This window comes from Sander lucioperca, chromosome 23 (genome assembly GCF_008315115.2).
Source record: "Sander lucioperca isolate FBNREF2018 chromosome 23, SLUC_FBN_1.2, whole genome shotgun sequence".
NCBI lineage: Eukaryota > Metazoa > Chordata > Actinopteri > Perciformes > Percidae > Sander > Sander lucioperca.
Window position 1 is genome coordinate 2193408 of NC_050195.1, and position 19745 is coordinate 2213152.

General features: G+C 43.3%; 1 protein-coding gene across 1 annotated transcript in view; it reads right to left on the reverse strand.

Annotated features, from left to right (window-relative positions):
* Positions 1-15266, reverse strand: part of LOC116050031 (transient receptor potential cation channel subfamily V member 5-like) — a 16650-nt gene extending 1384 nt beyond the window's left edge. The window contains exons 1-13 of the mRNA XM_035998314.1: positions 15230-15266; positions 11732-11872; positions 11376-11474; positions 9457-9632; positions 7844-7990; positions 6341-6420; positions 6113-6248; positions 5289-5375; positions 4879-4955; positions 4020-4185; positions 2560-2626; positions 1360-1628; positions 1-50 (exon numbers count right to left, since the gene is read on the reverse strand). The exon at positions 1-50 is cut by the window's left edge and continues 57 nt beyond it. Of these exons, the coding sequence (XP_035854207.1) occupies positions 1-50; positions 1360-1628; positions 2560-2626; positions 4020-4185; positions 4879-4955; positions 5289-5375; positions 6113-6248; positions 6341-6420; positions 7844-7990; positions 9457-9632; positions 11376-11474; positions 11732-11872; positions 15230-15266 (1532 nt within the window). The remainder of the gene's footprint in view (positions 51-1359; positions 1629-2559; positions 2627-4019; positions 4186-4878; positions 4956-5288; positions 5376-6112; positions 6249-6340; positions 6421-7843; positions 7991-9456; positions 9633-11375; positions 11475-11731; positions 11873-15229) is intronic.
* Between the last annotated feature and the right edge of the window lie 4479 nt (positions 15267-19745).

Here is a 19745-nt window from a genome sequence, read left to right on the forward strand (position 1 = left end):
CACAGGCGGCGGGGCAGCCGCCTCTCCAGCATCAGAGTCGTAGCCACCACCTTCACAACATGCACACAGCTCGTTACCATGACACAGCAATGCACGGGGACATGATGATGTGTCTGTGTCTTTAGACGCAAGTCCAGAGAGACAGAGCGCATTTTAAAGGTCCCATATCATACTCATTTTCAGGCTCATACTTGTATTTTGGGGTTTCTATTAGAACATGTTGACATGCTTTAATGTTCAAGATACCCATTGTTCTTGTCATACAGTCTGTCTGAATGTACCTGTATTCCCCCTCTGTCTGAAACGCTCCGTTTTAGCACCTGTCTCTTTAAGCCCCCCCTCCTGAAAAAGCTCAGTCTGCTCTCATTGGTCAGCGTTCACGGGTCTTCTGCATATGCGCTCTTGGAGTTTGTGCACTGTCATTGCAGCCGGGGAATGACTGTAACAGCCCTGCAGCGGCAATTTTTACCGTATAGTTGTGACATCACAACTGTACGGAAGTCCTGACGCCTCGTTTAAAGGCACAGTTTCTGAATAAGGGCTAAGTGCATTTCTCAGTAGGTTGAGCATTTTAATACTTTCGACCTGCTTTTTAATCAATACAGACAATATGGAAATCTCACTTTATAAATATGGGACCTTTAAGTCCCAGTAAAGAGAACAACTCTCCGTTCTCCCTTGACTTGCATTGCGTGAAGGTTTCCTCCTCTTTATTCCGTCTGCTAGCAAACAACAGAAGAAAATGCCTAAAAGCTGCTGTGTGCTGATGTTCACTACCAACAGAATAAAGAACCCAGAACTTTTTACAAGCTGCTGACCCGAAAAACTGAGCTTTTATGAAGACAAAAGTGAATACAATAGTCTTTATTGTCATTGTACATGTACATTAAGTGCAAAAGCAGGTCAATTAATATATATATGTGTATGAAAGAGTTTCTGAAGTCACTATAAAATATATAAAGAGGTAGGTTATTGTTAAAAAGGAGAGTAAAAACACAAAACACAGGCATACCACACAAACAAGACATTAACGGTACGATTCATCCTTAAACTCAGAAGTGAAGCGGCGTTAAGTTCAATTATGGCTCTTATATAAATAGATAAAAACAGTTTTTCAGTCTGTTTGTTGGTGTTTGAACTGTCCTGAAACGTTCACACAGAGAGTGTCTGGGCTGAGATGGATCTTTTAGTTTGCTCTGGGCTCTTTTGAGACTTTAATTGGTAGTAAACATCAGCACACATCAGCTTTTAGGGATGTTTCTGTTGTTTGCTTGTGTCTTTGTGTGTGTGTGTGTGTGTGTGTGTGTGTGTGTGTGTGTGTGTGTGTGTGTGTGTGTGTGCGTGCGTGCGTGCGTGTACCTGAGTCCTCCACAGCTCGTCTCTCTCCTGGGCCACCCTCCATCGCGTTGCGCACATCATGGCTTTCAGTAGATTCAACAGAAGGACGAAGGCGAAGATAGTGTAGGCGACCTGCACCACGTAGACTATCAAGGCGGTGATGAAGGTAGGGTTCTCCGGCATATTTATTAGGGTCAAGTTGATCTCGAACTCAACCCAGAGGGTGCTGGCGTAGGAGCTATATTCATTAAGGGTGCCATACTCCTGAGTCATATACACCATCCACAGGGCTGAGGAGAACATGAGAGTAGAAAAGTTTAACTCATCTTATTCCAAACATTTCTAATCTCACCAGCTGCGTGAGAATTAAAGGTACCGCGGGCATCTACTGGGTGTATATATACTGATCCGAGAACATCTCTAAACAATCCCACGGTGACCACGCTGAATCCGGCTCGAAGGACCAACCCTATTTCTGTATTTTCTGTCATATCTATAATGTTATATCCAGTAACATCCAGTATGTCCAATTTTCATGTTAAACGTGGCCAGAGCTGCAAATAATGAGGTAAACGTATTTTAGAAAAATCCCAGTGAGCTAAAATGTTCAGATTTCCAACTGTTCTGAACGCTCCGGTTTCAACAGTTTTTTCTACTCTCAGCTGCGTGTAACGCAACTCTAAACCAGCCTTTTATGATTGGTCATCTGCTCCAGCAAGGCAGGAACTACTGCAGTGTATTTTTAAGCTACTGCAGTGTTAACATTGTCGCATGTAGCTTCCTGCTAACGGCAGTAAAAGCTGTAATCTTGGCTGCCAATGTTGTTAAATTCTCCTCAATTTCGGGTCACATTACTGTTGAAACATGCCCGATTGGGTAGTATTTGGTTTAGAAGCCTCTATCGGTGTTTTTCAAGGTACAAAGTACTGCTGTATACTCCGTTGAAGCCGGACACCGACTGTACGAGACAATAACAACAGGAGCGAAATGCGGAAAGCTGACCAATCAGAGCAGACTAGGCTTTTTAAAGAGACAGGAGCTCCAGAAAGAGGGGGAATACAGGTGCAGCAGACATGGGCAGTATCAGACGTGTTTTTGGAACATTAAAGCATGTAAACATGTTCTACAACAAACACAAAAATACAAGTATGAAGCTGAAAATGCTATATAATAGGTCACCTATAATTACTTGTTGGTACATGTTGCCCAGAATATACTCACCGTTGGCGTAACCAATGTCCACAATGACAATCAGGAACAAAAACTTCATCAGGTCTCCAAACATAACCTAGGAGGAAATGAGACACATGGTAGGTCAGTCTGCAAAAACAAACTTTTCTAAATGTCTAATCAATGTTTGCAACTGTTTGCGATACTGCAAGCTAGTCTATATCGACTCCCTCACATACCGCTTTCTTTAAATTAACTTTAAACGGCGTTCCTCTGAGCAACGTTACAGGCTGAAAATGTCAAATTCTAAGGAAAATGTGGACGGTGCAACAAGGCAGGCCTGCTTGGTTATTTCAGGGAATGATTGTAAAGATTTAGAAAGAATCTGTTTAGGTCATTTCCTCTCTAACTGGGAGGTTTTGGGATTGCTGTGGACGAAGTACACATGGAGATACACTGGTAAGAGCCAATGAGGTTTAACCATGTATCAGCTAATTTAAATATCTCACGTTACTGTGTTGTGTCAACAGTTAACTTCATTTAATATTGGATGTGTTTTCTTTTGCGGGGTGTAAAAGTTCCACCAGAACAAGTTCCTTCCTGAGACTATTTAGCAGAGTCACCGTCGCTGCTTCTGGAGTTCAGCGCCGCCCAGGACCGTTGTGATTGGATTAAAGAAATGCAAACAACCCAGAGACCCTGAAATGTTGCGTGGACAAACTACTCTCTCCAGTTGTCTCTCTACTATTGTCTCTCTACATACTACTCTCTACTGATGTCTCTCTTCATACTACTCTCTACTGTTGTCTCTCTTCATACTACTCTCTACTGTTGTCTATCTTCATACTACTCTCTACTGTTGTCTCTAGATACTACTCTCTACTGTTGTCTCTACATACTACTCTCTACTGTTGTCTCTTCATACTACTCTCTACTGTTGTCTCTCTACATACTACTCTCTACTGTTGTCTCTACATACTACTCTCTACTGATGTCTCTCTACATACTACTCTCTACTGTTGTCTCTCTACATACTACTCTCTACTGTTGTCTCTCTTCATACTACTCTCTACTGTTGTCTCTCTACATACTACTCTCTACTGATGTCTCTCTTCATACTACTCTCTACTGTTGTCTCTCTACATACTACTCTCTACTGATGTCTCTCTTCATACTACTCTCTACTGTTGTCTCTCTACATACTACTCTCTACTGATGTCTCTCTTCATACTACTCTCTACTGTTGTCTCTCTACATACTACTCTCTACTGTTGTCTCTCTACATACTACTCTCTACTGTTGTCTCTCTACATACTACTCTCTACTGTTGTCTCTCTTAATACTGCGTCATCTTACAGCGTGGCGTAGCTGCTGCTCTGCCTGCTGCTCTGCCTGCTGCTTCTACACACACGCTAATGGATGTTTATTGCGTCGGTATCTGATGCTGAGAGACACTGACCAAGTGTCCGTATTATACGAGTTGAGTGTGAGAACGGGTTGCAGAGTCCTACCTTCTGTATCATGATGACATAGGGGCCGAGCATTTCAAAACCTCGGGCGAAGAACAGGATGTTGGTCCAGCCAAGAACTAAACACATCGCCATCACCTCCGCCTCCGCCTGCACCGAGCAGACTCTGAACACACACAGCAGCACCACCAGGCACGCGTAGCTGATGCTGGAAACAACACAGAAGTTATATTATTATACAGAAGCTATTTCAGAACAGGGAGCGCTGTTACAGCCAAAACACACCGGGCGCAGAAGCGCCGCAAATAGCCGCAAAGCGCAGTGAAGAGGAGTTATTTTAATTTTGGCGCCCATGTTATCTAATCTGTCTGTTAATACCAGCTGCAATCAGGTGCGGAGAGGCCGCGCCGGCCCGCGCGCTACAGCACTCGTTTCAGCATCTTTTCTATGTCTTCCGTGAGCCGCGGGCAAATGTGTCAAGCCAGGCAGGTAATCAAATACAGGAAGACCACAGTGCAGCCGGATACTTTACAAAAACAAAACATATTTCAAAATAAAACACCCAGGTTCGTGGTGATTTTGGCTTTCTTGACTTTTCAGATGTGTCCACAGCGAGACACGGAGAGAGAAAGAGACACACACACACACACACACACACACACACACACACACACACACAGACACACACACACAGACACACACACACACACACACACACACACACACACACACACACACACACACACACACACAGCTTTGTGACCGGCGCGGAGAAATTTGCGTCTGGTATGAATGGCCAGGCACGCGATGAGGCACAGATCTACGCTTCGCGGCAATTGGCGGCGCTTCAGCGTGAGGTGTGTTTTTGCTGTTACACTGCTGAGATGTGTTTTCCACTCACAGGGTAACGTGGAAGGGGCCGCCCAGTGCTGTCTGGCCAAAATAATGCTTTGCCCCCACTCTCAGCATGTCAGGGATCTGTTGGAAGAGGGAGAACAGCAGCGGTGGGATGTAACTAAGTACATTTACTTTTCTTTTCATGCCACTTTCTACTTCTACTCCACTAGATTTCAGAGAGAAATATTGTACTTTTTACTCCACTACATTCATCTGTTACAGCTTTAGTTACTAGTTACTTTACACATTAATATGTCTGCACAAAAAACACATGTAGTTTATAAAATCTGATGTTTTATCCCAAATAAAACTAGTACCAGTCAAGTTTTGGACACACGTTCCCAGTCCAAAAGTGTGTCCAAACCGTAGACTGGTACGGCACAGCGTTAGATAAAGCATCTTTCATAGTCTCACCTCCAGCAACAGGATGACAACAGCTCCCAGGACGCTGATTATCTCACCCACCAGCCGCACGTGGTCCGCATGTGTCACGTAACTCTCCTGAGGCACGGAGAGAGGAAGTATAAATACAAAAGGATAAAAAAAATCCTTCCCATTATTATTATCATTAGTAGTAGCCTAGTAGTATTACAAAGATACTGTCGACGTCTTTGTCAGCGGGTCTCACATAGCTAGCAGCAGCTCCAAAAAACGTCAGCGCATATTTTTATTTTTACCTTTATTTATTCAGGTAAGTCAATTGAGAACAACTTCTCATTTGCAACGATGACCTGTCATATTCACACAGTTACACATTCATACCTGGAAGCTGACCAGTACCACCACAGTCTGATCTGCCACCACTGAGCAGCTCCACTGGAGCCGGTCCCAAGCTCGCTTCTCTAACCTCTAGGCCACCACTGCTCACAATCACAATTTGGGTATTTGAACTGATTGCCATAGTCCTGATCAGTTTTTTACCTACTCCTCCGACAGATTTTGAGCATCTTCACTAAATTTGGTACAGAAGATCTCTGGCTTAAGCCAGGAAGACTTTCTATTACAGTTTTGTTATAGTTGGCCCTCAAAGTTAGCTCTAAAGCCATGAGCATGGCTTTTATATACAGTATATATTTTATATAAAAAAGCTATATCTCCTGAACGCTTTGTGCTATTGCAGCCACATTTTGAGGACATGCGTAGAGAAGATGATTGCGATTAATCGCAAGTTAACTAGGACACTCATGTGATTAATCACGCTAAAGATTTGAAGCAATTGACAGCCCTGATGTACACACATTTAATGTTTTCTGGATCATGACGGTTTTGTCGTTGGGATTTGTTGTGTAGTTTTCTGGAGCTTCCTTAATAGGGCGAAATACACAACACACTGTGAAGATCCAGATGTACAGGAGGTAGAGAAACAGCAGGGCCCTGACACAGAAAAACAGAGTGATAAAAAACAGTGTTAAACAAGACTGGACATTTGTACAGTTCAGATATTGACTACAGATGTCAAACTTTACCTGAAGTAATGTTTTCCATACATGTTCCACTTCAGGTTGACCAGCTGCCTCACAGGAGTCAGCTCCAGTATCCTTCTTGGCTGGAGAACAAAACAAAATTAGTTTTCAATTTCTCCTCAGCATCACATCAACTTACGGAAGGTAAGAGTGTTCGGGCATCGTCGGCAAAAAGTTTAGGTCGTACGTATGACTTGAATAGTATCTTCCATCTAAACTTTTACTTCCTTATTTGGCTGTTTTGAGGTTGAGACAGTCGTGCTGAAGCGCTTAGTGCATGATACAAAGGGAATTGAAAGTTCAGGCAAATGCAGCATGAACAAAAGGTTTAAAAGTTTATGTTTGCGTGCTACATAGGAGGGGACACTAATCCTGGCCAAAACCGAAGTTTAAAGGCGCTGACACACCAACCCGATTATCGGCCGGTCTGGCGAGGTCGGTGACCCGAGTCTGTTCGGTGTGTTCCGTGCCGTCGTCAGTCGGAGGAGCCGTCGACTTTAATTTGGGCTGATTTGACATGTTGAATCGGAAGGCGGGCAGTCAGACTCAATGACTAATCTGATTGGTGGAGTGCTAACCTGGAAATGACGAGCGGGATGAGCGTGACGAACGCCTCGTAAAAACTGACGAAAATCTTTTAAACTGACCTTTGTCGATCTGAAATGAAGACAGATTCAGCAACTGCACGGCCTATTTCTCTCTTCAAATGTTTTCAGAAACACATTGCGGTGAACTATTTTAAAATTATGAGATCGTATTCCGAACGAGCCGCCATTATGGTCTGGGTTTGAAATTCGGGAGAAGCTAGACCCACGTGACGCGTTCGTCCACGCCGCAGCCGCTTGCTGTTATGGAGACGTATTACGTCAAAGTACGTACCCTCAAGTCAGCGTCATTTCGGTGTGTTCGAGGCACTTTTTTGAGCAACTCGGGGAGGCAGTCAGCCCGACTGCCTTTTCTGCTGATGGTCGGCCGTCAGGTTGGTGTGTCAGAGCCTTAAGTTACATGACTTAAACTTAGGTTTTGGCCGGGGATGCCTGAAAAATCTTTTTTTTCACCTTGCCTTTAGAGCTTCCGTATCAGCATAATTATTTCAGACCAGTCAGGGATTTACCAAAATACAGTGCATCCTGTATTGTACCCATAGAAATAAAATGGATAGAAAGGCCATTTCCAGTCAAATCAACACAACAGAATTGTCATTGCCGCTGGGTCTAACGTTAGCTGTCCGCTGACCCGTTGTTGCTGGGTCTAATGTTAGCGGTCTGCTGACCCACTGTTGCTGGGTCTAACTGTCTCTCCTCCTCACTCCCTTTAGCTCCGAGAACGTCTCTCGAGCTTCTCTGGGCCGCTCTCCTCCCAGCGAGCTGCGACACAGTTTACGGCCCCAATGACGCAGTACTGTCAACATGACAACTAACAACAATCGCCATTTTGTTGTGCCAATCAAATGACCACGCCAAACAGTTTAATGGACTTTCTATCATTTGATTTCTATGATTGTACCTCTCTCAGGGGAGAGACCACGATGAGCTCCAGCACTGACATGTTGTCGGCCCATGAGTCTATCTCCGTCAGGTCGTACAGCACTGAGGTCAGGGGGCCCATACTCCACTGGACCACACGCCTTTTATTAACCAGGTGCTGAAACACCTGAAATAGACAGAAGGAAGCACATCAGTGAGGATCGGATTAGTAGACAATAAACGTGACATTTCTTAAGAGCAGTTATTGAAAGGGACACAAATGATTCAGCCAAAACTGTACTTGTAGAGCATATGTGTAGTTGTGGAACGCTGGCAAGGCTGTTTTACTGGATTCACTTTAAACATCGCGCAGTTCAGACCGAAGATTCCCAACGAGACAAAACCGTTTTAGAACGCTACAGAGAAAAGTTTCAGCGCTTTGAAACGGCCCGTCTCAGCTTGACTCACACCAGCTGGTGTCACTGCGACTCAGCTGGTGGAGTCTCCAGAGGCTGGTTTTAGAACGTAAGAGACGTCTCCTGTTTCAACAGCCAATAGAGAAGTCAGCTGGTGGAGTCTCCAGAGGCTGGTTTTAGAACGTAGAGAAGTCCCCTTGTAAAGTCAGCTACAATAAAATGATCCACAATCCATTTTATTTCTGTTACAAACTGTTAAGGGAGGCTCAACGTGCCCGCAAGCATGTACGGTGGAGCGAGCTAGAGAGTGACTGAAGAGAGGGAGCGCTTAGGACAAAGCCATGAAATGAAACGCGTTTTCGCTGATTCATCACTAGAAATGTAACTGTAGCAAGCTTCTCACTATCACTAACGTTATCCACATTCATAATTAGACGCAAGAAATGATATATCCAGCTACAAAAAGCCTAAAATGCAGAAGTTGGGACAGATACACCGTCTCATCTCGTTGATGTGAGCTGGCAGCTTTCAGAACGCTGCAGACCGACGCGTTGCAAATAGCTGCAAGTTTCAACTCGTCTTCATCACAAATCTTTGGTCTGAACTGGACTTTATAGAGATGAAGCTGAACTGAGAACAAGTTAACTAGCCAGCCAGCCAGCCACTACATTAGTAAAAATTAACAATTTTATGTTTTGTTCACACAGCTCTCTCAGATGACTGACGGCTCATCTCAACCAGTGTAGCATGAAGGCACGCTGGGTGGAATTAGCAAGCTAGCTAACTAACTATCCAACAAGCTACCATACAAGCTAAGTAACGTTTTAACTGCTAACCTAGCGGACTCGTGTAAAAGTGCATAATCTTTTGTCATGACTAATTTATTAATGACTCAGCATCATCTGTAATAAAGAACAGAATCATGTTATCCGATGTTTAAAGTGATTAAAACAGCCTTGCCAGCCTGCTTACTAACGCGATTCAAACAAACTTTGTTCTCTTCCATGAGTCCACCGGACTTCTGTACGTAGGTACCGTTAACGTAAAGGGAGAAACCCAAGCAGTGGACCAAACCACTGTGAGGCAAGGGAAGGGGGACTCAAAATGTTTCTAAACCTAAAACAAATTTTTTATCACCCTGTTTGCATTTTTTATAGTTTTACAGTTTACACAATTATTTAAATATATATTATGTACAATACACAGCAACCACACGGCGATTTCTGCCTATGCTCACCACAGTGTTTCCTTTTTTGGCAGCCAGTTTAAAAGTTGTAAGGCCTCGGTTGTTGGGCATCATGTCGAGGGGCACCAGCTGGTCCAGCTCGGCATCGCGTGCCATAATCAGGTCAAGAGCCTGGCACGCACTCGTCCTGTTGGGCTGCAGAACCAAAATGTGAAGCACTGTGTTACCTAGGCAGAAAAACAAGAGAATACAAAAAAAGACAAGAAGAGAGAAAAGAAGGCCATTAATAATCAAAAGACTGTACATCCGTTCTAACTTCTAACTTTCAGCTTTTTTTGTAGCTGGATTTCATTTGTTGTGTCTAAATCTGAACGTTGATGTTAGTGATAGTGAGATACTTGCTAAAGCTGCATTTCTAGTGATTAAACAACAACAACAATTAAAACAATGTTTTATTTCTCTTATTCACTGCTCATATATATATATATATATACACACACCCTCGTCTTGCATGTCCAGACCTTCCTCCACCTCGCCGCAGAGGAAGGTCTGTCTAGTCCACACAGCATTCCTGGATGGGAGGAAAACCTGCTCTGGTTTATTGGCATTTCTTTAAACCAATCACAATTGTCGTGGGCGAGGCTAAGCTCCGGACGGAGCCACGGTGCCTCTGCTAAATATTCTCAGGAAGGAACTTGTTTTGGTGGAACATGTGTACGTTCAAAAGTAGTTTTAGTCGGGCAACAGAAAACTCAGATTGGACAGATAGTCTAGCTAGCTGTCTGGATTTACCCTGCAGAGATCTGAGGAGCAGTTAACCATAGTCTTAGTTTTCCAAATGACTCCTCTGTCTCAGACTAATGTCCAATAATCTGTGAATGAAATCCTGAGAGTCTTGCTAGAGTCGGGGGATGTCCCGTCGTCTCCATCGTTTGGTGTAAGGTCAAAAAACTCAGTCCCAGTCAGTCTTTCTCCAGTCTGGACATTCAGACAAAATCAAACGTGTTTGATATCATCCTAAGTTTGAAGTCTTGGTAGTGAAGTTAAATCACGTGAACATTGTCAACAACCAATGGATGCTCTCCCTCCAGCACCAAACAGGAAGCAGCAAACGGCTAGAGCCAGTGGTGTTTATGGTTGCTATGGCGCCATGCTAAGCTAGAAGCTAAGGAGGGAAAGTTGCTGGTTTTCAACCTTTCTGAAGATAAGTCATCCAGCGGGAGTTTTACCGGCGGATAAACACAGACCTCCGGGTACTGGAGACATTCATCTGCATGTACGGCAGAACAGAATATTAGTCGGGGTTACTCCTACATACCACGGTCATCCTGGACCCTGGTGCATTAGTCGGGGTTACCCTACATACCACGGTCATCCTGGACCCTGGTGCATTAGTCGGGGTTACCCCTACATACCGCGGTCATCCTGGACCCTGGTGCATTAGTCGGGGTTACCCTACATACCGCGGTCATCCTGGACCCTGGTGCATTAGTTGGGGTTACCCCTACATACCGCGGTCATCCTGGACCCTGGTGCATTAGTCGGGGTTACCCTACATACCGCGGTTATCCTGGTGCATTAGTCGGGGTTACCCTACATACCGCGGTTATCCTGGTGCATTAGTCGGGGTTCCCCCTACATACCGCGGTCATCCTGGACCCTGGTGCATTAGTCGGGGTTACCCCTACATACCGCGGTCATCCTGGACCCTGGTGCATTAGTCGGGGTTACCCCTACATACCGCGGTCATCCTGGACCCTGGTGCATTAGTCGGGGTTACCCCTATATACCGCGGTCATCCTGGACCCTGGTGCATTAGTCGGGGTTACCCTACATACCGCGGTTATCCTGGTGCATTAGTCGGGGTTACCCTACATACCGCGGTTATCCTGGTGCATTAGTCGGGATTACCCCTACATACCGCGGTCATCCTGGACCCTGGTGCATTAGTCGGGGTTACCCCTACATACCACGGTCATCCTGGACCCTGGTGCTGGCTCCTGCGTCGATCAACATGGAGATAATGTCCTTGTTCCCAGCACATGCAGCAAAAGACAGGATGTGCTCACCTGTTGACCAAATGTACATTTTGAAAAACACCATCTGTTTATGTGTGACTTTGCATACACACACAAACAGACACACCCACAGAGACACGTACATTTTTGCATACACATTCATTATGAGCAACTTGGGGTTCATTGTGGCTACACTCTAAGAAATATCTGTTAGTATTTCTGTATATTTTAACAACCATTTATTTTCATCCAACGTTTTCACTTATTTCTCAGAGTGTACAGCCTTTACAGAGAGCGTTGGGACTTACCGTAGTATACGAGTCCTCGTAAACTCTTCCTGAAGAACAGACCGGTGACTCGCGGTGTAGCCACGTCAGCCCCACGACCGATCAGATGACGAACCAGGTTGATGTTCTGCGTCACCACGGCGATGTGGAGAGGAGTGACACCTGAAACAGCGTAAATCAACTCGAGAACATTAGTTATACATCTTATAAATCTAGCTTTAAAAAAACGTTCTAACTCCACAACTATAACGACAACGACAGTGAGTGATGATTTCGTTTGGATCACTTTCAGAGCCATTTGATGAACGATAGAAACACTGACAGCCAATCAGAATCCATATGAATTCACAGCATGACACGGCGGAGAGAGATTTGTTTCCACACAGGTGCAGTAGTGGCGTGACGTGACTTTTCCAATCGCCACGGGGCTCCAATCCTTCAGCTCTGTGTATCTTAAACATCAGTACTTCGAAACTATTTCTCATGTCACAGAGACCCCTCATAATTAAGACTCACTGGGCCCTATTTTAACGATCTAATCGCACGGCGTGAAGCGCCTGGTGCAGGTGTGTTTAGGGCGTGTCCAAATCCACTTTTGCTAGTTTGACGGCTGCATGGTTCTAAAGGGTTGTACTTAGTGTCTTCATTAATCAGAGGGGTGTTTTGGGCGTAACATGCAATCAACCAATCAGAGATCATCTCCCATTCCCTTTAAAAGCCAGGCGCGTTTGGACCTTGGAGCATTGCTATTATGATGGAGGATTTGCACCGTAATACATTATTTGTAATCTTCTGCATGTGTGTGTGCTGCTGCCTGTGTGTGTAACAAGCATAGTGTGCGCGCGCTGTTCACGAGCCTAGGAGCATTTTACTAATGCTCTGTTAAAATAACAATGAAATACTGCGTTATTGACTTTAGACCAGGTTTTTGTTGGTCAATGGCGTGATCACTTCCCGCTGCCTCAAGATAACAATACGCCCAGAATGCACCTGAACACACCTCCCTGTAAGACCAGCAAGCCCAGAATACACCTGAACACACCTCCCTGTAAGACCAGCACGCCCAGAATGCACCTGAACACACCTCCCTGTAAGACCAGCATGCCCAGAATGCACCTGAACACACCTCCCTGTAAGACCAGCATGCCCAGAATGCACCTGAACACACCTCCCTGTAAGACCAGCATGCCCAGAATGCACCTGAACACACCTCCCTGTAAGACCAGCATGCCCAGAATGCACCTGAACACACCTCCCTGTAAGACCAGCATGCCCAGAATGCACCTGAACACACCTCCCTGTAAGACCAGCATGCCCAGAATGCACCTGAACACACCTCCCTGTAAGACCAGCACGCCCATGGGCCACAGATGGGCGCTGGTGCATTTGCTATTTAAACGACGTGGGCGCTGGACGGTCTTAAACTAGCAAAGACACTTGCGTTACGCTTTGCGCTGCGCCGGGTGCAAAATAGGGCCCAGAGAGTGAATCTTGTGTTTTGGATGTTCCAGTGCTCTGCACAGATCTGACAACCGCCCGCCCACTCCGATCCCCCGGGGTCTCTCTGACCAGTGTGAAGTTAGTTTAATGTTTGACATTCGTCGGTTTTCGCGGATGTTACCTTCAATAGCTCCGTGTCAAAACAGACATTTGACAGTTATAGTTAACTCAAAATCACCAAAAACGACGACGCAGTTTAGAGCGCAAATAACTGAATGTCTGTCCAACGCGCCCGTCTCCATTGAGGTAGTTAGGGACCGTCATAAAATTGCATCACCACTAATTTTAATCGTTAATAACTTTTTTGTTTTACAACATAGAAATCTCAAACCACTTCCATTATAGAAAGTTGCAGCCATTAAACATTTCACACTTGTAAGTTAGTAGAAATAAACTTTTAAAATGGAAAAAATACAGCAAATAATGATTTGTGCACATTTCAAGATTGTAATTTTCTCATTTCTGAATATATTGACATCAAATCACCTCTTATATGTTTCAGACATACTCTCACAACTTCCACAGCTATTAGTTTGTGGATAAAAAACCTTTAAAATAAGTTATCACTTTCATCATCAGTAACCTATTGTGTAAAAAATATTTTTTGAAGCACAATAGTGTCCATGTGTCTATCTGAAGAATAGCATATTAGACTATATGGAAGACCCTTGGTGTGATTCTGTTCTTTGTTTTATTAGCTTTTTTTGTACTACCCTTGCTATATTTTCATAATAAGTGCATGCTAATTGTAATGATCATTAATGCAAACCTGACCCCTCCTCCCACAGAAAGTCAGACAGAACAGTGAGAGACAGAACAGTAAGAGAGAATAATAAAATATTAAAAAGAAGAAACCAGAGACAAATCTGACCATGAGGAAAGAGAGGAGAACAGAGAGCAGGACAGAGAGGACAAGCACAGAAAAACCATGATGTATGCAGGAAATAAACACAAGAGATGCTAGTAAATGGTAACATCCTCCCACAGCTTACACAGCTGTAAGTTCTGTTAAAAACCCATTATCATTGTTAGTGACGTATTGTGTGAAATTAATATGTAAATATTATTTCAACATGTTTAGCATTTATGAATATTTTGACATCAAACCACCTGTAATACGTCTCAGACATCCTCTCACAACTTTCACAGCTTTTAGTTTGTGTTAAAGTTTTTAGCAAATCCCTTAGCATCCTCATCAGTGACCTATTGTATATAAAAATGCATAGTTAAATGTAATCTATTTAATAGGTTTCTATTAGGAGATGGTACTAGGGCTCAGGCATCTGATTGGCAGCACCTCGAGGTACGAGAAGCTCAAAACAAGTGTCAATAGCAACAGCATAATAACCTGTTTGGCATTGGCAGAGAAGATTTGGCAAATTTTTCATGGGCGCAACCCACATACTCAGTGTTGCTGCTCATCCTACAAATGGATGTTCCTTTCAAATGGGGCACCATTTGAAAGGGAACTAAACAGGCTTTCCAACAGTATAAGATTTATGCCAAAAAGCATTGTTACCACAGGTAAATAATCTACCAAACACAAATTTCCTTACGTTTTGTGTTAAGTTTATAATATGCCTCAGACATCTTCCCAAAAGTTACAAAGCTCTTAATTTGTGAAACAGCCCATTCAGCCATGCAAGTATGCAATGCATCATTAACAACCAATACTAGGTAGGAACTGGAACCGTCCAAGAAAACCTCAACTTAACAGCCTTTGCCCCAGCTGTGTTAGGCCTACTGCTGCTAGGTAGCTCTCTCTCTGCTCTCCCCCTCCCCTCTGTCTGTTCTTAATTGCAGGAGTGAAGTCTGGTGTGCGGGAGTCAGGGTTCCAGCTGCAGCTCATTCACCATAATCACCTCAGCCTTAAATACCCGGTCAACCTTGCCACTCATTGTCAGATCATAGTCAAGATGACCATGTTAGTCTCGCTGCTGACTCAACCTGCTTGTTTTTGCCTTTTGTGTTTTTGGCCTGTTCTATTTATATTTCTCCTGTGCCACAGATTATTGGAACCTGACTCCTGCCTCCGCTTCACTCCTGCCACCACCATCCTGCTTTCCACTACTGGACGTCACATTTGGACTCACCACGGACACTAGGACAGTACGGTACCACTCCTGCTCAGAACTCTGGATCTGTTACCCTCCCTGTAGACCTGGACTTGCTCTTCCCCTATTTTTGGAAACCTGGACAATTTAACTTTGAAATAAACCTGTTAAACCTTCTCTGGCTCGGTGTAGTGGTCTGCATTTGGGTTCAAATTAAGTTTAAAACGTGACAAGCTGTGCGAGACCTGTTAAGAAATAATAACTTTTTGGATTGTGTGGTCAAAATGTTCTTACCTCAGTCTCAGGAAAATTAAAATTGATATTATGAATTGGAAGTAAAACCAAAATTATTTTGTAAATGTATTGTTTTGCATACAATGCAAGAGGTGAATAACAATGTAAGAAAGCTTTTTTGCACATCTCTTTTGTCAGACAGGTGTGTAGGATATGATCAAAAGTAGCCGGTCAAAAGCTTGAGGTAAGAGGTGAATAACAAAAATTAGTTGAATCACTGTGTCACAGCACACCAAATAGGTAATAACCTGGCGTGCTTTTTGGGACAAGACTCATGGTTACGATTTTCTGTTATACTTTTTCCTGTTATGTTTATTTATTCCCCATTTCCTTGTTTACTGTGTCCTGTGTTCTCTGCGGTTTCATCCTTGTGTATGTTATTTGCTTGAGTTTCCTGTTTTATTTTGTAGTCTGTTTCTTCCATGTCATGTCTTACTTCCTGCCTTGTGTTTTCCCGCCTCTCTGTCTGCCCCACCGTGATGTGTTTCCCCTGTTCCTGAGCCCTCGTGTCACCTGTCCCTTGTTTCACTCTCGTTACCTTTTGTATTTAGTCTCTGTGCTGTCTTTGTCTCTTGTCGGTTCTTTGTTGTTTTCCCCTGTCAAGTCTTCTGGTTTATCTTCGTTTGTGCCTGCCTGCATTCCTCAGGACACCTAAAAACACATTTCCGATCTAAATGCCTTGATCGCAGTTCTCTGTTCCTCTTTTAAAATGAATTTGTCTATCTTCTATAACAGACGCGATGGAGGAATCTACACATCTCAATTCTCCAGCGGCTGCTGAACAGCCCTGTCAAGATAAACAAATCTTTATACGGAGGGAACTTTCTAGTACACAACTCTTTGAAAGTCTGGAAGCAAATTAAACTATACTTGAAAGCCCCAGACATGTTCATAGACAGCCCTATCTGTGATAACCATGCCTTTAAACCTTCGGGGACGGATCCTGCGTTTGCTCTATGGAAGGAAAAAGGATTGGAGTGTTTGAAGGATTTGTATCAGCATGGGCACTTCATGTCCTTTGAGCAATTAATGAACACATATAGTCTCCCAGCTTCTCATCTTTTCCGATATTTACAAGTTAGGCATTTTATAAAATCTTGCTTGTCTACACTTGCAGACATACCAGGCATGACACACTTGAAAACATAACTAATGTTCGACCAGGCAGAAAAGGAGCAGTAGCAATATTATACCAGTCATTGATCAACCATGAACCAACCAGCACAGATAGGCTAAGAACTGAGTGGGAGACAGAACTGGGGATGCCCCTCACTGTGAAATTTTGGGATTCATGTCTTATGAACATTCATAGTTGCTCAGTGAATGCGAGACTTAATCTAATACAATTTAAAGTAATACACAGGTTGCATTACTCAAAAGTAAAAGTAAGCAAGATGTATCCCATTGTATCAGCATTTTGTAATAAGTGTAAAAACCAAGAGGGCACCCTCACACACCAATTTTGGACATGCCCTAGCCTCCACTTATTCTGGTCTTCTGTATTTGATTTCTACTCAAAAGCCTTCAACAAGCAGTGGATACCCAACCCCCTGGTTGCCATTCTGGGGTCTACAAATGACATTGCTTTGAACTCTGGCAGGGACAAATGGCCAGTGTATCTGGGTACGGTACTTGCTAAAAAACTCATATTGCGATTTTGGAAGTCAGATGCTGCCCCTTCATTTGAGATGTGGTTGAGAGAGCTGGGTGAAGTCCTCCACTTAGAGAAGCTCAGATTCATGATTGCAGGGAGGGAGAATGCGTTTGAAAGGGCATGGAGACCGGTCTTGGAACATTTAAAGGGTCTGGGGGAGGAAGCTGAGTGACGAGGGGTCACTTATATTGATAATGTATCATTAGCGGTTTTCAAAGGGAATTTTTCTTATCTCTTTTGACTCCTGGTTTTACTTTCTGGTCTCTTAATCTTGATATTTGCTACAGTGCCTCATCACAATTGTATTCAGAATCTGCCAGATAACTACAATTGTAAGTTCTTTGTTGCTGCTTATTGTTATTGATGTTATTGTACGGATAAGAAAATGTTAAAAAAAAAAAAAAAAAAAAAAAACAGTTGCTTGTATGAACAAATGCAGTCTGAACCCATTGTTGTTCTGCAATAAACATATTTTCAAAAAAAAAAAAAAAAAAAACATAACTGATGATTATTTATCAAAAATCTCATTGTGTAAATATTTTGTGAAAGCACCAATTGTCAACCCTACAGTATCGCCACAATATCGATATCGAGGTATTTGGTGAAAAATATGGGGATATTTGATTTTCTCCATATCGCCCAGCTCTAAGTGGGAATGTCATTAGAAGGGACAGATGCTGTTATTGTGTGATCTAACAGTATCCACAGTGCTGCTACTGTAGAACGCTGTCTAGTTAAAAATAGTTTGTGTAGTGAAGAAAATAATGTCTAACGATCCTAAAACATATGTTTTAATTGCACACAGCATCTGTAGCTGCCCAGACAGCAAACAAACTTTTCTTGTCACTTTCTGTCCTACAGGGTGATTCTCTGTCGCAAATTGACACTGCTCCATCTGTGCATGTGTGTATGCACCCACATGTTTGGATTTGGCCCTACAAGTTGGCCCAGGGGCTTCTCTGTCACTCTCTCCCTTCCCTTTGTGGGACATCCAGCTGGGAGGCTCCATGACCAGGGCCCAGCTATTAGTCTGACATGGCCAAGCTCCCCTTCACCATGCTAGGCCAAGGAGAGACTCTGGAGTGGCTGCTGGGAGGATAGCCTCCCCTCTCTGTTCTTTGATGGGATCTGACATCAGCCTGTAGGCTGTCAACACATTCTTGTGCAGCTGCTCTTTAATCGCACATGGGATGGCTGTAGTGTTTTGTGTGTGTGTGTGTGTGTGTGTGTGTGTGTGTGTGTGTGTGTGTGTAGGCTGGAGCACAAGCGTGTGGCCTAAATGTGTGTGTATACATGATACCACCTCTGCTCCACATATCAATTTTTGAGCGATGAAGTGTTTTTTGTGGGTGTAAATGAGTAAACGTTAACACACGAGCCAGGCCTATTTTCCATTTTAGTAAGTCTCCAGAGATACAGCTTTGTCTCCCAACATTTTGCAGTTGCAGTGTTGAGGCTGATAAGGAAATGTTGAGCCAATTTAACCAGACTGTTGAAATGATTTGGAATCCTCACCAGGCCACTAGGGCATATCAAATGCATGGTGGAAAACTGGATTGTTTGTACAGTGGATAAGCGAGCTGAAATACTTAAAAGCACTCTTGTTGTGCTCAGTCCAGGGAGTCTTGTGTGAAAGAGCTGTGTGTGCTTTTGTGTGATTGCTTGCCGTGTGTGCGAGTAGAACATGATGGGTGCTGCAGACTCACTGCGAACGACACTTGACTCTGTTGCTCCTCTAAAAAAGATGATGAGCACGAAGAGCAGATGATGAAACAAAGGAAGTTAGCTCTGTGGTATAACTTCCAAACCCGCAAATTAAAACAAACTAGCAAAAACTTTAAAATAAATGGCATTCCACCGATCTGGACAAATCTTGTTTAGACAGTCTGAAAACGTTTAGGTAGGCCCTCCAAAATGCCAGAACAGAATATTACTCAGTATTAATAAAGAAAAACAACCTCAGGTTTCTTTTCAGCACTGTAGCCAGGCTGACAGAAAGTCACAGCTGTGCTGAGCCATGCATTTTTATAGCTCTCAGTAGTGACAACTTCATGAGCTTCTTTAATAATAAAATAAAGTATATTAGAGATACAATTCATTACCTCCTGCCCTCAACCTGTACTGATTTATCTTCAAACGCAGGAACCCTAGAAATAGCTATAATACCTGGCAGTATTTCGACTGCTTTTCTCCCACAGACCTTCACCATCTAACTTTTAAAGATGTCTTCATCTATCTACCTGTCTTTTAGACCTCATCCCAATACTTCTTTACTAAATATGATCAATATGTCATTTATTAACAGGTTATGTACCACAGTCATTTAAAGTAGCTATAATAAAACCTCTTCCTAAAAAAAAAAAACACTCTTAATCCAGGGGTCTTAGCTAGGGGTGTACAATTCAGAAAATGTCACGATTTGATTCCGATTTTTAGGCTCACGATTCAATTGAATATCGATTCTCGATTCAAAAACGATTCTCGATTTCAAAAAAACGATTCACAGTATGAAAATGTAGTTATTTTTCCCATG